The sequence below is a fragment of the Homalodisca vitripennis genome, chromosome 8 (assembly GCF_021130785.1).
Source record: "Homalodisca vitripennis isolate AUS2020 chromosome 8, UT_GWSS_2.1, whole genome shotgun sequence".
Lineage (NCBI taxonomy): Eukaryota > Metazoa > Arthropoda > Insecta > Hemiptera > Cicadellidae > Homalodisca > Homalodisca vitripennis.
This window is the reverse complement of record NC_060214.1, coordinates 30,390,918-30,407,167: the sequence shown is the minus strand read 5'-3', so window position 1 is coordinate 30,407,167 and position 16,250 is coordinate 30,390,918. Positions and strand designations below refer to the sequence as shown.

At 33.5% G+C, this 16,250-nt stretch overlaps 1 protein-coding gene across 2 annotated transcripts in view; it reads right to left on the bottom strand.

Moving 5' to 3' along the window:
• Positions 1-16,250, bottom strand: part of LOC124367472 — a 59,380-nt gene that overhangs the window by 38,563 nt on the left and 4,567 nt on the right. For both annotated transcript variants that reach the window (XM_046824307.1, XM_046824308.1), the window contains exons 2-7: positions 12,320-12,412; positions 10,097-10,239; positions 6,730-6,864; positions 5,125-5,297; positions 2,977-3,078; positions 841-946 (exon numbers count right to left, since the gene is read on the bottom strand). In XM_046824307.1, coding sequence (XP_046680263.1) covers positions 841-946; positions 2,977-3,078; positions 5,125-5,297; positions 6,730-6,864; positions 10,097-10,239; positions 12,320-12,412 — 752 coding nt within the window. The remainder of the gene's footprint in view (positions 1-840; positions 947-2,976; positions 3,079-5,124; positions 5,298-6,729; positions 6,865-10,096; positions 10,240-12,319; positions 12,413-16,250) is intronic.

The window sequence follows — 16,250 nt, the reverse complement described above, 5'->3', positions numbered from 1 at the left end:
GAAAAGACAACAAATTGGTTTCACAACATGCATTGGCTCATAACAAATGATTTAATAACTGTTACACATTAAAAGGGATTTGTAAAGTATCAGAAGATTCTTTCGGAATTCAATTAGAAAATTAAAAACAAGTGTATTAATTAGTCACGAAGTCAAAATTACCCTTTATAATCTGTTAAAAATAGTCTAATAAATTTAAAACAAAATGTATTGCCTACTTTATTATTTATTTATTTTTGTTATGAATGCACAACTCAAAAACAACAAAATTGTTAATATTTTATTTTATTTTAATTTTAAGCAGTCAGAACGCCTTTATTATATTTGTTCATCATCTCAATTTAAATATAAAGCCACTTCAAAAAATGTCTTATAATATACCAAGGAATTTAAAAATTACACTATAAATTTAGATGAGCACATTTCAGCTGATTGTAAAAATTCATTATATATTTACTTTTATTCTTTGCTTGTATACATAACATGTTTATATAACACATCCCCCATACATACGATCAAAAAAAGGAATAAAAGTGTTTGATGTTTAACACTGGTCTTTCAGGGTATATGAAAAATGACAAATTATTTTACACTTTTTGCCTCCCAAATTTTGCCCCCTGTGCATGAGCATAGAATTGCACGTGCCTAAGTACGGGCCTGGTTACAACAAATAATCCATTCTATTGAAGAAATATTTAAACCATACGACTGGATATTTAAAAACATAGATGGTTGTTGGTAAGATATCAATGCTATTATCCGATATTTCTGTATCGACGTCAACATCGATGGTACAGCGCAGCTGTTTATCGGTGTTATGATAAGGTAAGCTTCACTAACCTGCATACTGTCAAGGTCAAGTTTGAAGCTGCTCCTGTCCAGTTGACGAACCAAGGAGTCGTTCTTGATCTCATCGGGTGATAGTCCACTCAGAAGCCAGTACACTCTACAAAATACGTCACCATTTTAACAAACTACCATTTTTTAATTTAGTTGTATTATTATTACTGTAAAACACTGTATTTAAAACTCTTCCGTATATTATGTGATAGACTGTTGTAGATAAAGAAAACCAATCAGAATAAAGAAAACATAATTTGTTGGAACTTAAATTGATATTTAAACAAACATAAGAAAAATCTCCATTGACTGTCAAGTTCGTGGAAACTATAAAACGACCCATCAACTAGGAATACTTCTGGACATTTTTCAACAGCAGCCTCTACTTTATAGCAAACAGGAAGAGAGATTATCATGGTTATGTAGTTGTAAAAATTGTGTTTTTAAAGAATGCTGTTGCATAGAGTGGAATGAAGTATTATGACGAGGGTAGAGCGAGGTTCCAGCAATGGTTAAGAAAAACGTTGCTGACAAATTCTCTTGAGAATATGAAAGTTGATGAATACAAGTCTATTTGTATCAGCGCTTAAAACAAACATTTGGTACTAGCTGTTTCCCGCGGCTTCGCACGTTTTTCGCAAGCTTTGCCCTTGTGTGAGCACTTCTGGTTCAAGTAAATTATATTTCCAACGCCGATGTAGACTTTACCTTGTTGTCACGATCAAGAAAATCTGACAAAAGAGTATGTTTATAGCCATTGTACACGTACATGTACTTTATTATAAAGTGGTCTAACACTCAAGCTTTAAGTTCAACCAGAAATTTTTTTTGAAAACAAATATACATCAAAACTTAGCGCCTTCAAATCGTATTCGGCTATACGTAACTGTCTAGTAATTGCATTTTATAATGTGCAGGCGCTTTGATAGTGTTTATATTTTGCAACGCCACCTGGTGGTGAGTTACATCAATGGGCGTACCATATAAACATTCTACGTGGAAAAAATACATATACATACACATTTTTATGATTGATCAAAAATTTTCTGGGTCTATAAAGGACATACAGACAAATATTCATTTATATATAATATTCACCTTTTTTTAAATTAATTTTAAATTTATTTCATACACATACATACATAGAGTTTGAGGTTAATGTACCCACTGAAGATGGTTTATACCAAAACACGTGTATGAAATAAAATTAATATTAACTTTCTTTAAAAAAGGTTTTAGTTCACCATTTTAAGATAACCCTATAATGTGGAGTAATAACGTATTCTTTGCTGCGTGGAATTCATATGATAACCAGCTATTGTCGCTATTGATATGCATATCGTGTAGCCTATAAAATATATACTATAAAATATAATAAATATATTCAGTAATCAAGTAATAAACAAGAGGCAGTATATAATAAACTTCCCAGTACAATCCCAGTTACATTGTTATACTGTATAAATATTTTTTCTCCTATATATATATATATATACATTTATTCTTGTAGGACAAGAAGCTGAGATACCTTCCATTGCACCTAGCCCTAAAAGAGCATTTGCGCTAGCCTCCGAAGACAAGATATTCAGGATGGTTAAGGTCAGCGGAAGGAGGCACTTCCTGTCGAGATCCATGGGAAAGGATTGCGGGTATAGTCAGCCATGTCACCTTGGAACAAGGGGAGGCCAGTTTTGTACCAGCAATGAATACATAGTGTAGTAATCATTGGCATCAGCCTCTCCAGCAAGAGCGGGTAGAGATAGATGCCCTCATGTCCAGGCATGCTTTATATAAATACTGTACAAATAAACCTCCTTCAAAGTTGCGTCCTCAACAATTTCAAACAACATAGGCTGAGTAAATTATGGTTTTTGTTTTATTTGGAAGTGAAATAACTGGAAAACAAAAATTCAAAATCAGAAAAATCACTTCAATCGCATATTGGTCAATTTGAAAATGATCGTGTAAAAAAACAACAGGTTTTCTAAATTTTCCTTTGAGCCTAACAAAAAGCTACTACAGCTTTCGGTTATCAGCTGAAACTACAAAATTTGGAATACATTTACAGTTTCATTACATTATTTTTACCGTGAATAGTTTAATTTTAAAATACCTCTGACTTATGTTCCTACTTACTTTGGCAGTGGGAAGTGATTTCTAATGCTGGCTTGAGCAATAACTCGAATGGTGGATTTTTTTGGAATCTTGGACAGTTCGAACTCGTTTAGTAGGTAATTTCTGAAACAACAAACAATAGAATAGTAGGCTACAGGGCTTAACACATAACACACATGTAAGGAGTAACAGAAATGCAACTAGTAATTTTTGTAATGGGCAAGAATTTAGCATATCCTAGATAATTTAGTAATGGAGAAAAGAAACAATAATTTCTTACTGAACCAATCGTGATTAATTTGACGAATCAGTGATCATTTTGGCTTCTTTACCACAAGTTCGAGTTTTCGATGCACTGACCTATTTTGTTTCAAGTAACTTTCCTTCTGAATTGTCTCTAATATTTCTATTATTCTTGAATAATGCCATGGAATTTTTGCACGTAGACTTCTTTTGTTTTTTCAAAGTCCATTGCCTGATGGTTATGTGCCTATTCCTGCTATGGTTAAATTTTCTGTATAGATGTTTTGTGTGTTTTCGTGGAATTGTGTTGATATTAGCCAATCATGAAAAAGCTGCTCCCTGCGGAAATATATTACTGGTTCTGCCAGTTTTCATACAACAGTAGGCTACTGACTAAAGAGGGCCATCCATAGCAAGGCTAGAACAATATTTAAAAACTGTAATAGTGTTAGTAAGATTTTGATTAGGTTTGATCCGGAAAAATGTTGATGATAGTCAATTTATCAAGAATTAACCACGTTATGCTACAGACAAATGTGGCTCCCAAAGTTGGACACGACTACGCTACTGAACTTATTTAGAAAAATCACCGATTTAAGTATAAATATCTCGATATTTTTGGCACTAAAGGGAAAATGAGATGCTAATCTACGTTTTCAAACTTTACACGCCTGTAATTATAAAATGAGCCAGCCAACAAGGGCGTAGCCAGCGAGGGGGTCCAAGTGGTCCAGACCCCCCCAAATGTTCAATGACTTTTTAGTAAACTATTATTATTATTTAAATAATTCGGTATTACTTATGTATACTGCTGAAAGATCGTTCTCAAAAAAAAAAAAAAAAAAAAAAAAAAAAAAAAAAAAAAAAAAAAACGGTTTAAAACCTTTTTAAGAAACAAAATGGGGCCTTACTCTCTGTCCACTACGGGAAAATATCAGTTGCCTGAACCCCCTCCCCCCACCAACAAAGGCTTTCCTGGCTACGTTCTTGCCAGCCAGTATGACTCTTTGTTAAGTAAAAACAAATTTATTCATTAGTAAATATTAAATTAAAAAGTAATAACTTACGATGCTGTTAATATGAATTAAAAAGTTATTCGAACTTGTATAAGGGACAGTAGAATAATTAATTACACTTAACATCTTCACTGCAGCTCTATTATAAGTCATCTTGAGTACTTTCAATCCGATTATGCATGTAGCACAGCCAACGCGTTGAACTACCAATAATACATGTTGCTAAACATCATCCATGGGCGATTTTCTATCAAACATTTCTTTACTCGTCTGTAGCAGTATGTTTAAGGATATTTCACTCTTAATGCAGCAGAAAGAGAGTTAGTTATACACAGTTTGAAGTAAACGGCATCATTAAGAAAGTGCACAAATGGTTTGGAATTTGAATGCTCAATCAAATTCCGTGGTTGGATCTCCACGCTTTGTCTTCCTCCTCAAAGATTAAACCCAACCAAGTATAATAATTAGTGTTGTGTATAGTTTTTTATTAAGTGCATGTTTTAGAGTTACTAAAGTTGACACACAACATGGTGGTTGTGATTCCTGACCTACGCGTGTCACAACGCTCTGGTATGCTTTGTTCGTTTTAACCTAGTTTGTAATTATGTGTTAGGTTAGTAATTACCTGAAGAAGAGATCAGATTGCAGATATCGAAACGTAGTGTTACTGATTTTTTGTATCACTGAACGTTGGATATGAGTAATGAGAATGTCAAATAGCTCATCAATGATATTAAAAAATATTGACAGTAACAATGACACTTTCAGTGAATTGACTTATGGACGTAGGAGAGCATTAGGACTTTTCTAAAGGCTCATGCACCTTACTCAACTGATCTTATTTTTTACGGATTTAAATGGATGAATCTTTTACAGCAATGTTTTATTTATTGCAATAAGTGGTACTTACATTGCATAGACAGTGTCAACGGCCAGCCTGAGGTAAGTATTCGGACGTACGTACGCTAAGATGGGTTCTTCGAATTTTGGAAGCGTCTTGACGAAGACCTCCTTCAGATCTGACTTTTTGATGCCTTCTCCCACCACTTGTGCCACATCTTGAGGCAAAGACGATGCTTTCAGCTGTCAACAATATTGAGAATCAATATTTTACTTACGTGCAAATTTCTACTCATCATAAGAATTGCTGGGTAGGTGAAAAAAGTAGAAATGGCTAGAAGTGCTCTAAGCACTTCGGTACTTCGGTACTCTTTTTATGTCGCAAAAATCCCACGAACATGGAAAAAGCTGACAGGCGCGATCAGTTTAAATAATAAAGAGGAAATTAGATAATTCGATGCTAAAAGAACCAATAAAGATTTTAATTCTTAAGGGACCTCCTGAATATTTTTATTTCAACTTCAGTGTCGCAATAAAGATATTTTGATAAGGGCTATTTCTTTGCCAAATATTTTAAGGGATATCTGCTTTAACCCCATAAAAACAATGTTAAACTTAAAAAATGACTGCATGGTCTTATTTTTAAATATATAAGTATAGGACATGTTTGAATTTAAAAATATAATAAATATCCACCATAACATAAGTTTCGATATTTTTTATCAGGTTTTAAACAAAGAACTTTTATTGTATCGCCAATAAATAAAATATGTTTATTGCCAGAAACATAATATAATCCATAGCATTCGTCAATATTAATCTAAATTTTCAGTCACACTACATTGAAACTAAATCGTTTGCATACACAAAAAATCTTTACAAGAGAAACGAACAACGTTTTGTATACATATTAATTATTTTTATTAAACGAGACATGTACCTACACTCTACAATAGCAAAAAATTAAAATTGTTGAGGTTTAACAAAGTTTAACGTAGACTAAAACCAGCACAGTCGGCCCCTAATACCTGCTTCTGAATGACTATTTTTTAATTACTAGGATAGTCACTGGATAGTCATAGTTATCTTGGATCTAAACGGAGACTTTCATGCAAACTCAAGATGATTTTAGAAAAATAAATCGGTAAGAATGACACTCTTTCGTTCTGACACTCTTTCCCTTTCCTACATCACCACATCGAGACTTTGGTATTATACTCTGTCCCTATCTACTACTTAGGTACAAGTAGTTAGATTCACACGTAATTATTATAAATAGGAAAAGTCAAAGTTGACCTTTAAGGGCGCTCACGTGATCTGAGCTTCAATTTAGGTATCATCTCCAGGGAATTTTCTTCTTCTGGAAGATGTGCTGGTTGGCGCCCAAGGCGCCAACGAAGCACGCTCTGATGGCTAGGGGCATTCACTTTTCGTTGGACAATCTGGGACGTAATCTGAGGTCGGGAAAGTACAGATCGTAAATGGCCCTGACCATAAGTGCGGGCTTCGGTGGTGTTACTTGGGACATTTATTGTGAAACAAGAAAGCTATCCCTCGAGATAGTACCTAAATTTTAGCTCAGATCACCTGAGGGCACATATAGGGCAACATTGGTACTGCTGGTAACATACTTATGCTAACCTACTCTAACTTATCCACCACTTATCTATAATACCTTGTGCAACAGCTGGAACTGCTGCCTTGTGTTCTGCACACTCGCTATGACCTGGCGTGCAAGGCTTGTGTCTTTCGCGTGCTTTTGGATGATGATGCCCAACTGTGTGCCGTTGAGTTCTGCAAGCCGACTTATCTGCAAAATACAATCCTCAAATACGAGTGCAAGTTGTACAGTAACACTGAGAAGGCTTACTGTGTACATTAAAAATTGTGTTTTTAAAATCGACGCGACGTCAAACGAGAACAGATTTCTGTACGTTCTAAGACGTCAGACTTTCGATCTAATAATAATAAATATTTATTGTGGCAAACATGTTCACATTTGGTTACAAATGTCAGTATTTTGTGTTTCAGTATACAGAAGCCATTGCATAAAACTTTTACAGATAACTGCCATTCGCTCACTCACAGAGACACAACTTTTTTCATTCACTCAAATGTAATTCACTCTTGTCAGCCGTTCTTGATACACTTCATATCAGAACCAGATGATTGATTAGTTTTGGATTGCATCCCAGCGGCTCATTTTAAACTAGTCAATTGAGTAGAACACCCTAGACACCAATAGGTGTCTTAACCAAGCTGTGAATTGTTTAGGGTCACTCAATTGTTTTATTTCCTCAGGGGGTCTATTGACCAGCCTGACACCAACCTCGGTTGGCAAACGCTCAAATGTTGCCGTTCTGTGTTGCTGTACGCGGAAGTCGTCCCTGCCTCTAGTCCTGTACTGGTGAACGTTCCTGCCTTGGACCAAGTCACACTTGAATCGGCAGTACAGGGCCAACTCAAGGATATAAAGGCAGGGAAAGTCAGCAATCTAAGCTCCCTAATGGCATCCTTACAAAAATCTCAAATTCAATTTCGAAATGATTCGGACAGTTTTATTTTGACTTACAAAGCACCCTTTAGAATTTTATTTAGAACAGGTGCCCCATAACGTCAAGCCATATTTCACATTGGGATTCACAAGGCCAAAGTAGGCCGTTCTTAGTACATCCGCAGAGCAGAATTTGGTAAGTTTTCGTAATACATAAATGCCTGAAGAAACCTTAGGACAGATGCTTTCAATGTGATTATCCCAGCTCAGATCTCGATCTAGATGCATCCCTAGGAACTTGGTGTTTCTTTAGGAGGACATCATCCGCCATCACAGCTACGAGGTTCTCGGGTTCTCGTTGCCGTAGGCAAAAGTAGATTGCATTTGATTTAGAACCTTAATTTAGAGTTGACCCTTAGTTTAATTCTGAAAAATGCTGAATACATGAATTCAAGGCTATAAATGATCACGGATCTGAGTTATAGATAGTACAAGTTCAAATCCTGACTGCGATCGTTGTACCATAAACTTTGTACTGTATCGACTCTCCTTTTTATTCTGTTTGATAGGATCATCGCGAAGACCAGTGCTTCAGAAGATCAGGTAGAATAAGGCTTAAAAGAAGATTTTTTTTAGAAGAAGGAGGTGGCCTTTGGGGTAAAATGCTTTACATCAGGCAATACATACCGCCTGTTGCTGCTAAGTTTCCTAGCTATAGTCTAGTAGCAAATGGCACCACCGACCTAGATTCTAGAATAATGGCTTCGGAGGTCTAAGGAAGTATTTTAATTTCCTTATTTTAATCAATCACTGAGACCTTCAATTTTATATTATACTAGCACTTACATTCATATTAGACATAAATAAGAATGAATCCCATTATAATCAGTACATGGTTACATAAGAAAACGACCGGGAATTGATTAACCACTTTTACGAGTATTGTGGTCAGTTTAGTACACAGTATGCAACAGATAATATCTTATCAGAGGAAAGATTAGAACAGCGCTTTTTTATCAGCAGGGCTGCCCTCAGTGGTTTTACGCTAAACATTGATAAGGTATCCTGCTCCTGAGCAAGACCCTACCCTCATTGCTTTTCACAACTACTGTATATAACAAACACTACACAGAGAAAACAAGACGTCTTTTTACCCATAGAATAGGTTACAATTTTCATTTTATAACTGAACAGTTTTTAAATTGCTACAAAACTTTCTAATGTTAACGGAAATTTTAATATTATACGGTAACTTGTTGAAAAACTTGAACCATTATAAAGAATTATTGCCTCAATACGGACTTGTTAATCTTAAGAGTTCTAAATATTCGCCGGTCTCTTTCGCTGTAATTTAGATCCGTCGTAACTAAATTACGACTCTTCGTTTTTTTACACCTAGGATTTTAAAAATAAATAAATGCTGTAATGGTAATACTTTTAACTGAAAGAAAATCGGAAATGAGCTATCTTGTATTCACTTGTGTGTAGTTATTCTTATAAAATAATAAAAATATAAAATTAAAATAAAACAAAATTTTCTTGTGGTCGATTTAAGATTGTTTTGCAGGGCAGTTATATGCTTTTGCCATGTCGATTTTCAATAAAAAATTACTATAAGATGTTTAAAATTTTATTCTTTTGTTGCATATTTAAAATTACATAGATATTCCATATTTTCCGCACAGTCAATCGCACGAAATTTAAAATTGCAGTTAAAGTTAAAATCTCTAAAATCTAATATACTTTATTTTATCAACATTAATGAACATTTTGCTCAATTCACGCCATCGTCTTAAAATAAGGAAGATCTTGATCAGTTTGGTTCTAGCTGGTTCGTGCGTTTTTTGAGAAAAGAAAAAAGCTATGACGTCAGCGAAAGCACTAAACTTCTCATAACAATTTTATTTTATAAATCATTAAAACAATCAGAAACAGAGAAGCGGAGATGACTGCCTTGAGGCACACCTGTTTCGACGAGAAGCGTCGAAACCGCACGCCAAACCGCACGTCGTACGCCAAACCGCACTCGCTGTTCCCGCCCTGTGAGGAAACTACGGAACCAGATCAAGATGAAAATTATTTAACACCCTATGTCTCACATTTATAATAGTATCTAAGTTTTAACACATTTCTACAGATTTCAATACACTCAATTTTGGCATTTTAGTACAGACATAATTCGTAAATTGTGCCATGAAATTTAAATTTTTAGTGAAATGTTCATGTACATTATAGCCTACATAAAAATTATTTTGACAGGATTTTATATTCAGTTAAATATGTGTTATATAAATATGTGTATATAAGATTACCGTACTCGTTTGGCATGATCTTTAGGTAAATAATTAGAAAATTCTTGATAAAAAAAAACGAAAAAATTAGTTCTAAGATAGAACCTTGTGGTATACCTACTGAAATTTAAGTAACAGAATGTTTAAAGTTAAAATTCACTGGTGTCTCTAAGTAGACATGATCTCACTAATTTGATACAGGTAGGTTTAAAACAAATAATTTCATAATAATGAGCAAGATAGCAAGCAAGACTTACCGGAATGAAGTATAGCAAACTGAGAGGAAGACTAGCAACTTGCCCATCAGTCAGCTGACTCAATTTGCCTGCGCGTAAAGCGTTGTGTAGCGTACTGGGACTGTCGTTGTACGCAACTATTAAACAACTGGGAACCATTACCTCTGCAACAATAAAAGGCATTTTAAGTTCAGATGTGTTACCAAGTCTCCATAATACTGTATCCATTATAGGTGCTAAGTTTTTGGAAGTACAATATTCATCGAGTTCGATTCATTTATATCCAAATGGAAGTATAATTTTTAAACTATCAGAATACAATAAAACTACATTGATTTTATATACAACTTGATACACTATTTTAGTTTTACAATTATTTTTAGAAGCAGAAACTGCACATTACAATGCATTCTAACCTCAAAACCACTTAAATGTTTATAGATGGTGAAAGTTTGCTCCACATATTCGTAAAATTAACATTGTTGGACACTGTTTGTGAAGAATTTAATCATAGCTGTGAACCATTGTGAAAGTGTGAACATAACAGATGTTATACTCAATCAAAGGATTTTGTCTTCAATCATTATCTTCAACTCGTCATGGCGTTAGCCGGTGTTATTGATAAGAGTTGGAACAGTGACAGATAAAATGCCTTCTTGATAGCGTTGCTATGAGACCCAAACAAGGAGCCTTGTTATCGTGTAAGGGTATCTGCTACAATCCTGTTTAGGAGAATTAATGAACTAATTTGTTGGGCCTGTTTTCGGCCGTAAACACAAAAAAACACTGTACCTCAAAAACAATATACTTACCTGAACCACATCAAGTTAATTACCCATAAAATATTACAACGTTTGTGCCAACGATGTAAAAAAACGAGAAATCAATGATTGGTCTTAGAAAAATAAGCTAGGAAACTTTCATTAAGTAAAATGAAACTAAAACCATGTTTCATACATATTATACAGTCACTGAGAATTTCATAAAGTATAAATTTAAAGTAACAGTAGTTCAGTGAACATGAAATCGTATTGTATTAAAAAAAACTGCCATTAAAACAGTATGATAAAATGCAACAGGTTAATGTTCTGAATTGATGTAGTTAGGTTTGGTTCCATTGTTCCAAACTCTTATTTCACATTTTGATTATTTTTTATGACTACTATGTAAAGTGTGCCACTTTCCATCTACTGAAATCCTAATATCCTTTCATTAGGACATTTCTTTTGCGGAATGAAATTGGATACTTGGGATACTGGATACTTGGTATTTACAGTAGTAAGAAAAACAAAATGGAGAAGATTTTTTGGTTCCCCAAATTTGTTTCTTAACAGCTCCAAACGAACCCTAACAATTTTTGGGGTGGTGCTGCGTTACAGTACGTTCGTTCTATGATTTTTCTGACGTAGGTGCCATTTGTTATTGTTAACTTTAATTACGTTTAATTACGGTGTAATTTCACGCTTAAAACTTATGATTTAAATTTTTACTGATGAAATTAACTCAATCATATGTTAATTCCCTGAAATGCGGCTTACACTTGACCATAAAGTGCTAAATTAAAATTTTGTAGACCTTATGGCTTAAACTCTGTAAAAAAATAAATTATACGGGTGGTCATACAATGAGACTTGATTTATCTTTGGTTGAGTTCAGATTGTTGCAATCATTTAAAGGCAATTAAATAAGCAATAAGGCAATAAGGCAACCATTATAAGCAATTTAGGCCGTTTTTAATCAGACCCAAAAACTGCTATGTATGTAGTCTACAAGAATAATAGCTCCAAGAACTGACACATTTTTACTTCTAAAAAATGTAAGTAACAAAATTAAGAAATATATAACAAGCACGTAATTTAAAAAAATTTTATTAAATTAAAAAAATTACTTGGGTTCGAAAATGAATAAAAAACAAGACACTTCCTGAAGTATAAATCTTGTAAATATTGTAAACATTTACATTTTTATCTTCAGCCATTTTGATTTTGGCCTAAATGCATTTCCTAAAATTCTTGTAATTTCACGAAATAGGATGCAAACATTTGTTACTACTTTTTATAAGGAAAGTTATCTGAAAGAGCTATGAATATAACAATAACAAGATGTTTTCACAACTGAAAATCAATTGAACTATCATAAGTCTTTATTTTCTATTTATGCGATAAAACCGCTTTGAAGTTTGCGAATTCGCAAACAATAAGCAATAGTAGTCGTAATGATCGCAAACAATAAGGTCATCCTTACCTGGAAGACTGGAACAATCCTCTGGCAAAGTCCGTGACAAAGTACATCTTATGGCCTGGAGTGCTCCTGTAGAATAGTCTCCACTACAAGACACTGCAGCAGAATACACGATCGTGTAAATGTAAAACACTATACAGCTTTACATTAACAATAAAAAAAGTTGTGCATGTTAGGTTTAGCTCCATTTTTCACTTTGCTAAACGTTCGTTGTCTTCGTCGCCAACTTTTTACGGCTTTTTCCAGAGTGAAGTGGACTCCAGTTCCAGGAATCAAGCTATAGCAGTGTCACATTTCAGACGCTGCACTAAGAGGAAGGTGAACTGGAGCTAAAATTAACATTCACAGAATTAATCATTCCCATCATAGCTACGTTATAAATATAAAAAAAATAATTAAGTAAAACATTAAAAAAGCAAAACAACACAAACATCTGTTATTTTATACATTATAGCATTGATAGCACCTTTTTCTACGTATCTAACAGATACATTAGCTTCTGCTATTAGATATTTACTGAAATGTACTTTCCACATAAACATAGCTTGTGCGTGAGAAGAGACACTAAAGAATTCCATTATAATTTTTACATTATTTATAATTTAATTTACAATTTATAAGGCTGCTGCAAGATTTAAAAAGTACTAGGAATGAATTATTTTAAGACAAATGAGTATGGAACATAATATTGAGGACAACTCTAACCCGTACTACTAGCTGTAGACTAAGGTGCCAAGAAGGGCCGGAAATCGGTTAATAATATATGACTAATTTCTTATCTATTAATTAATAATACTCAAAGAATTATGTTTCCTTATTAGGATACTAAAATTAACTTTTTTATAAGTATTAAAACAAAAACGATTTACGAAATTCTTGATAATTTATTTTTGTTTTTGTATTTTAATTGTGTAATTTATCGTCATCTAGCTGTGAGCAGGTGTAACGATGGGACAATTACAGTTCTTGGAGCACATGCGAAGACTAGAAGTATAAAATCGGCTAAATGCCAATATAACTGAGTTTGAAAGCTGGTGTAAATAAATATTTCCGGGAGAACACGACCTAAAAACCGATAGAGGAATTTTTAACAGAGAAAGAAATTTGGTCGCGCTAGTGGAGGTCGAAATGGGGGGGGGGGGGTTAAAAGAGTTAAAAATATGAAAAGATATTTACTATCCTAATTTGGGACACGTAAAACCGACCTTCATGTACACAAATAATCGTTATATAACGATCCCGTCAGATAACGAGATGAAAAAACTGAAAGACACCACTTTAAGGTGGTGTGCATATTTAGGTGACGCTGATTTAAAATTTATTTATTTACGTGTGCTAAGAAAATATCATGTGAGAAAAATTATCATTTCATATTTTTAACCTCTACGATACCCTTCCATTCGACCTCCACCAAAACTGGCGTGGCTAGATGTTTTCTTAAGGAAAAGTTCTCTATCGATTTTAAGAATAATCAGGTTGTGTCTTCAATCGATTCGAATTGGCTCTCTGCTCCTGGGTTTTAACATTACTCTTTGGAACAACCAAAACCAACACGTAAGCCGTTAGTTGAGTGAAGAAACTGACAGATTCTCAAAATTACGATACGTGCGTGTCTGAAACAAAACGTTTTGCCATCCTGGCTTTTCATTTGTTTCACGAATTTGTTCAATCTGTATTCAAGTTTAAAGGTGGAACAAAGATAAAATTATAAATTTAACTGGACGCTATGCTGGATGAAGCAACTTGGAGATCTTTAACCTTCACCTTTATTAATATGCTATGATATGATATGCTATGATATGGAGTTAGTTACAGCTAAAACTTTTGGACACTTTCACAAGAAATTAGTGTTTGTCGAAGTAAGCAAAATGACTTTAACAATAACCCTATTATGTGATGAATCAGTTTAACGGTATTGATAAAAGAAGAACATTGGTGGAAATTAAACGTATCTAAATTAATTCCTTCACCTTCGTTCAAAGGGTAGCCAAACCACTTCTGACAGAAAAGTCAGAAATTCGTGGTAAATGTTGGTATCGTTGATTTGGCCTCATTAAGACCAGAGTATTACTTTGAGATATTACTCGATGAGACTTCATTTATTTATTGAACCAATTGCGATGACTTTTGTGTATAGTAAAATATAATAAACTTAAACTAACATATATAAAGGATACAAAGAAAATGTGAACTAAGTAAGTAATGAAATAAAAACTGGACAGAAAGAGAGTGAAACTGTAATACGTAACAAGCATAGATAAATACAACAAATAATGCTTGATATAACTAAAATCTGTTAAATTTTAAAAGTTTTCGTATTAACCCTTGTCCCAATTTTGGCAAGTGGCAGAGGCGTAACTAGGACTTGGCTTTGGGGGGATGAATCTAAATTTGAATAAATTATGATTCATTTCTATTTAGGGCTCTTTGATGTGGTCATATCCGCCTCATCCCCCCCCCACTTCATAATCGAAATAAAACTACTTTTTCGTGTCTGGTAGCAAAGGAATACGTCACAAACAGGTTTCAAGGGGCAGTAAAAATATAGGGATTTTAGGGTCTCTAAATGGTTGTTAAACTAAATCCTATTTTCGAAAAATATAAACATATTACCACGTATACGCCCGGGAAAGACTTTTTAATGTTCAAAACACAATTTTTACAACATATTTTACGAAATAGGTTTAAAACATGCACCTAATACTGTTTTCGCATCAAATTATTGATATTTGGAAGTAAGCACATGGTTTTAGCGACTTTAGTTAACTAAACTGGAAAACATATTTTAAAAACTACGTTTACTCCTTCAGAAACGATCTATAAAATTTAAGTTTTTTAATACCAGGATTTTTGGATGCTTTTAATACTTGAACAAACAATTGGTTTATAAGGAAATAAGAACTTGGCGTTTACTCTCGTAGGAATAACATTTTTTAAATTTGGGACTTTATACGCTGTTTTAGTTACTCTTAATTGTTAATTTTAGTTACGTTTCTTCCTCGGACATTTTTACAATTTAATATATCCTCATACGCAATTTTAGTCTGTATAGAACATTTTGGTTAGTTAAATTATACAAGTATTACAATTATCCTACTCTGACATTTTTCATAATTTAGCGACTCAGTTTAGCCATTTTTAAAAACATTGAAAGTAACATTTCTCTGTACGTTTTTATTCAATTTTATTAAACACTTGTTTTTAAATATTGATTGAACGTAACTAAAACGTTATATATGCCAAATTAATAGGAACAATTTTATTATATTCTCATATAAGTCTAAATTAAGAATATGTGCAGTAAATCCTTTTCGTGTTATTATTCTCCAAGATTTGAAGTAGCAAATAGAATTTAAATAGTTTAGAATTATATTTGCCAGTAGATTTTCCAAGACACTTTAGTACTTTCGTAGTTTTTTTGTATGTAAAGAGACAAAGTGCTTCATTTTAGCGCGAAGTATTTTCAAAGATGTTTTTGAGACTCATTAAGAAATGTTTTACTTTTGTGGTATTTTTACTGTGTTGTAACATTGCCTACTAATTTTAAAATGGTTGATTCCAAATTTGAGTAGTTAACTTTAGGTTATTTAATACACGCCAAAGATCGTTAAACATATTATTTCTCTGAACCCATTCTTGAAATTGGTTTCAGCCTTTTGGCAGGAAAGGTTCCAGCTTATAAACGTTAAGTATCTCAGTATTTCTAATGGGTAGAACTAAAGGTTTTCTCCCACTCAATTAAACCATTTAAATGGAAAAGGAAGATAAAAGTACAGGAAACGGAAAGGTAAAGAACTGATATCCGCAGTGCTATGGGTGCTTTTTATAGGAAGAAAGAGATGTATCAGATTTAGGTATAAGAGTACAGGAAGATATAATAGTATGGCATAATCACTAATGGAAAGACGGCTGGATGACATCATACATGGCGTGT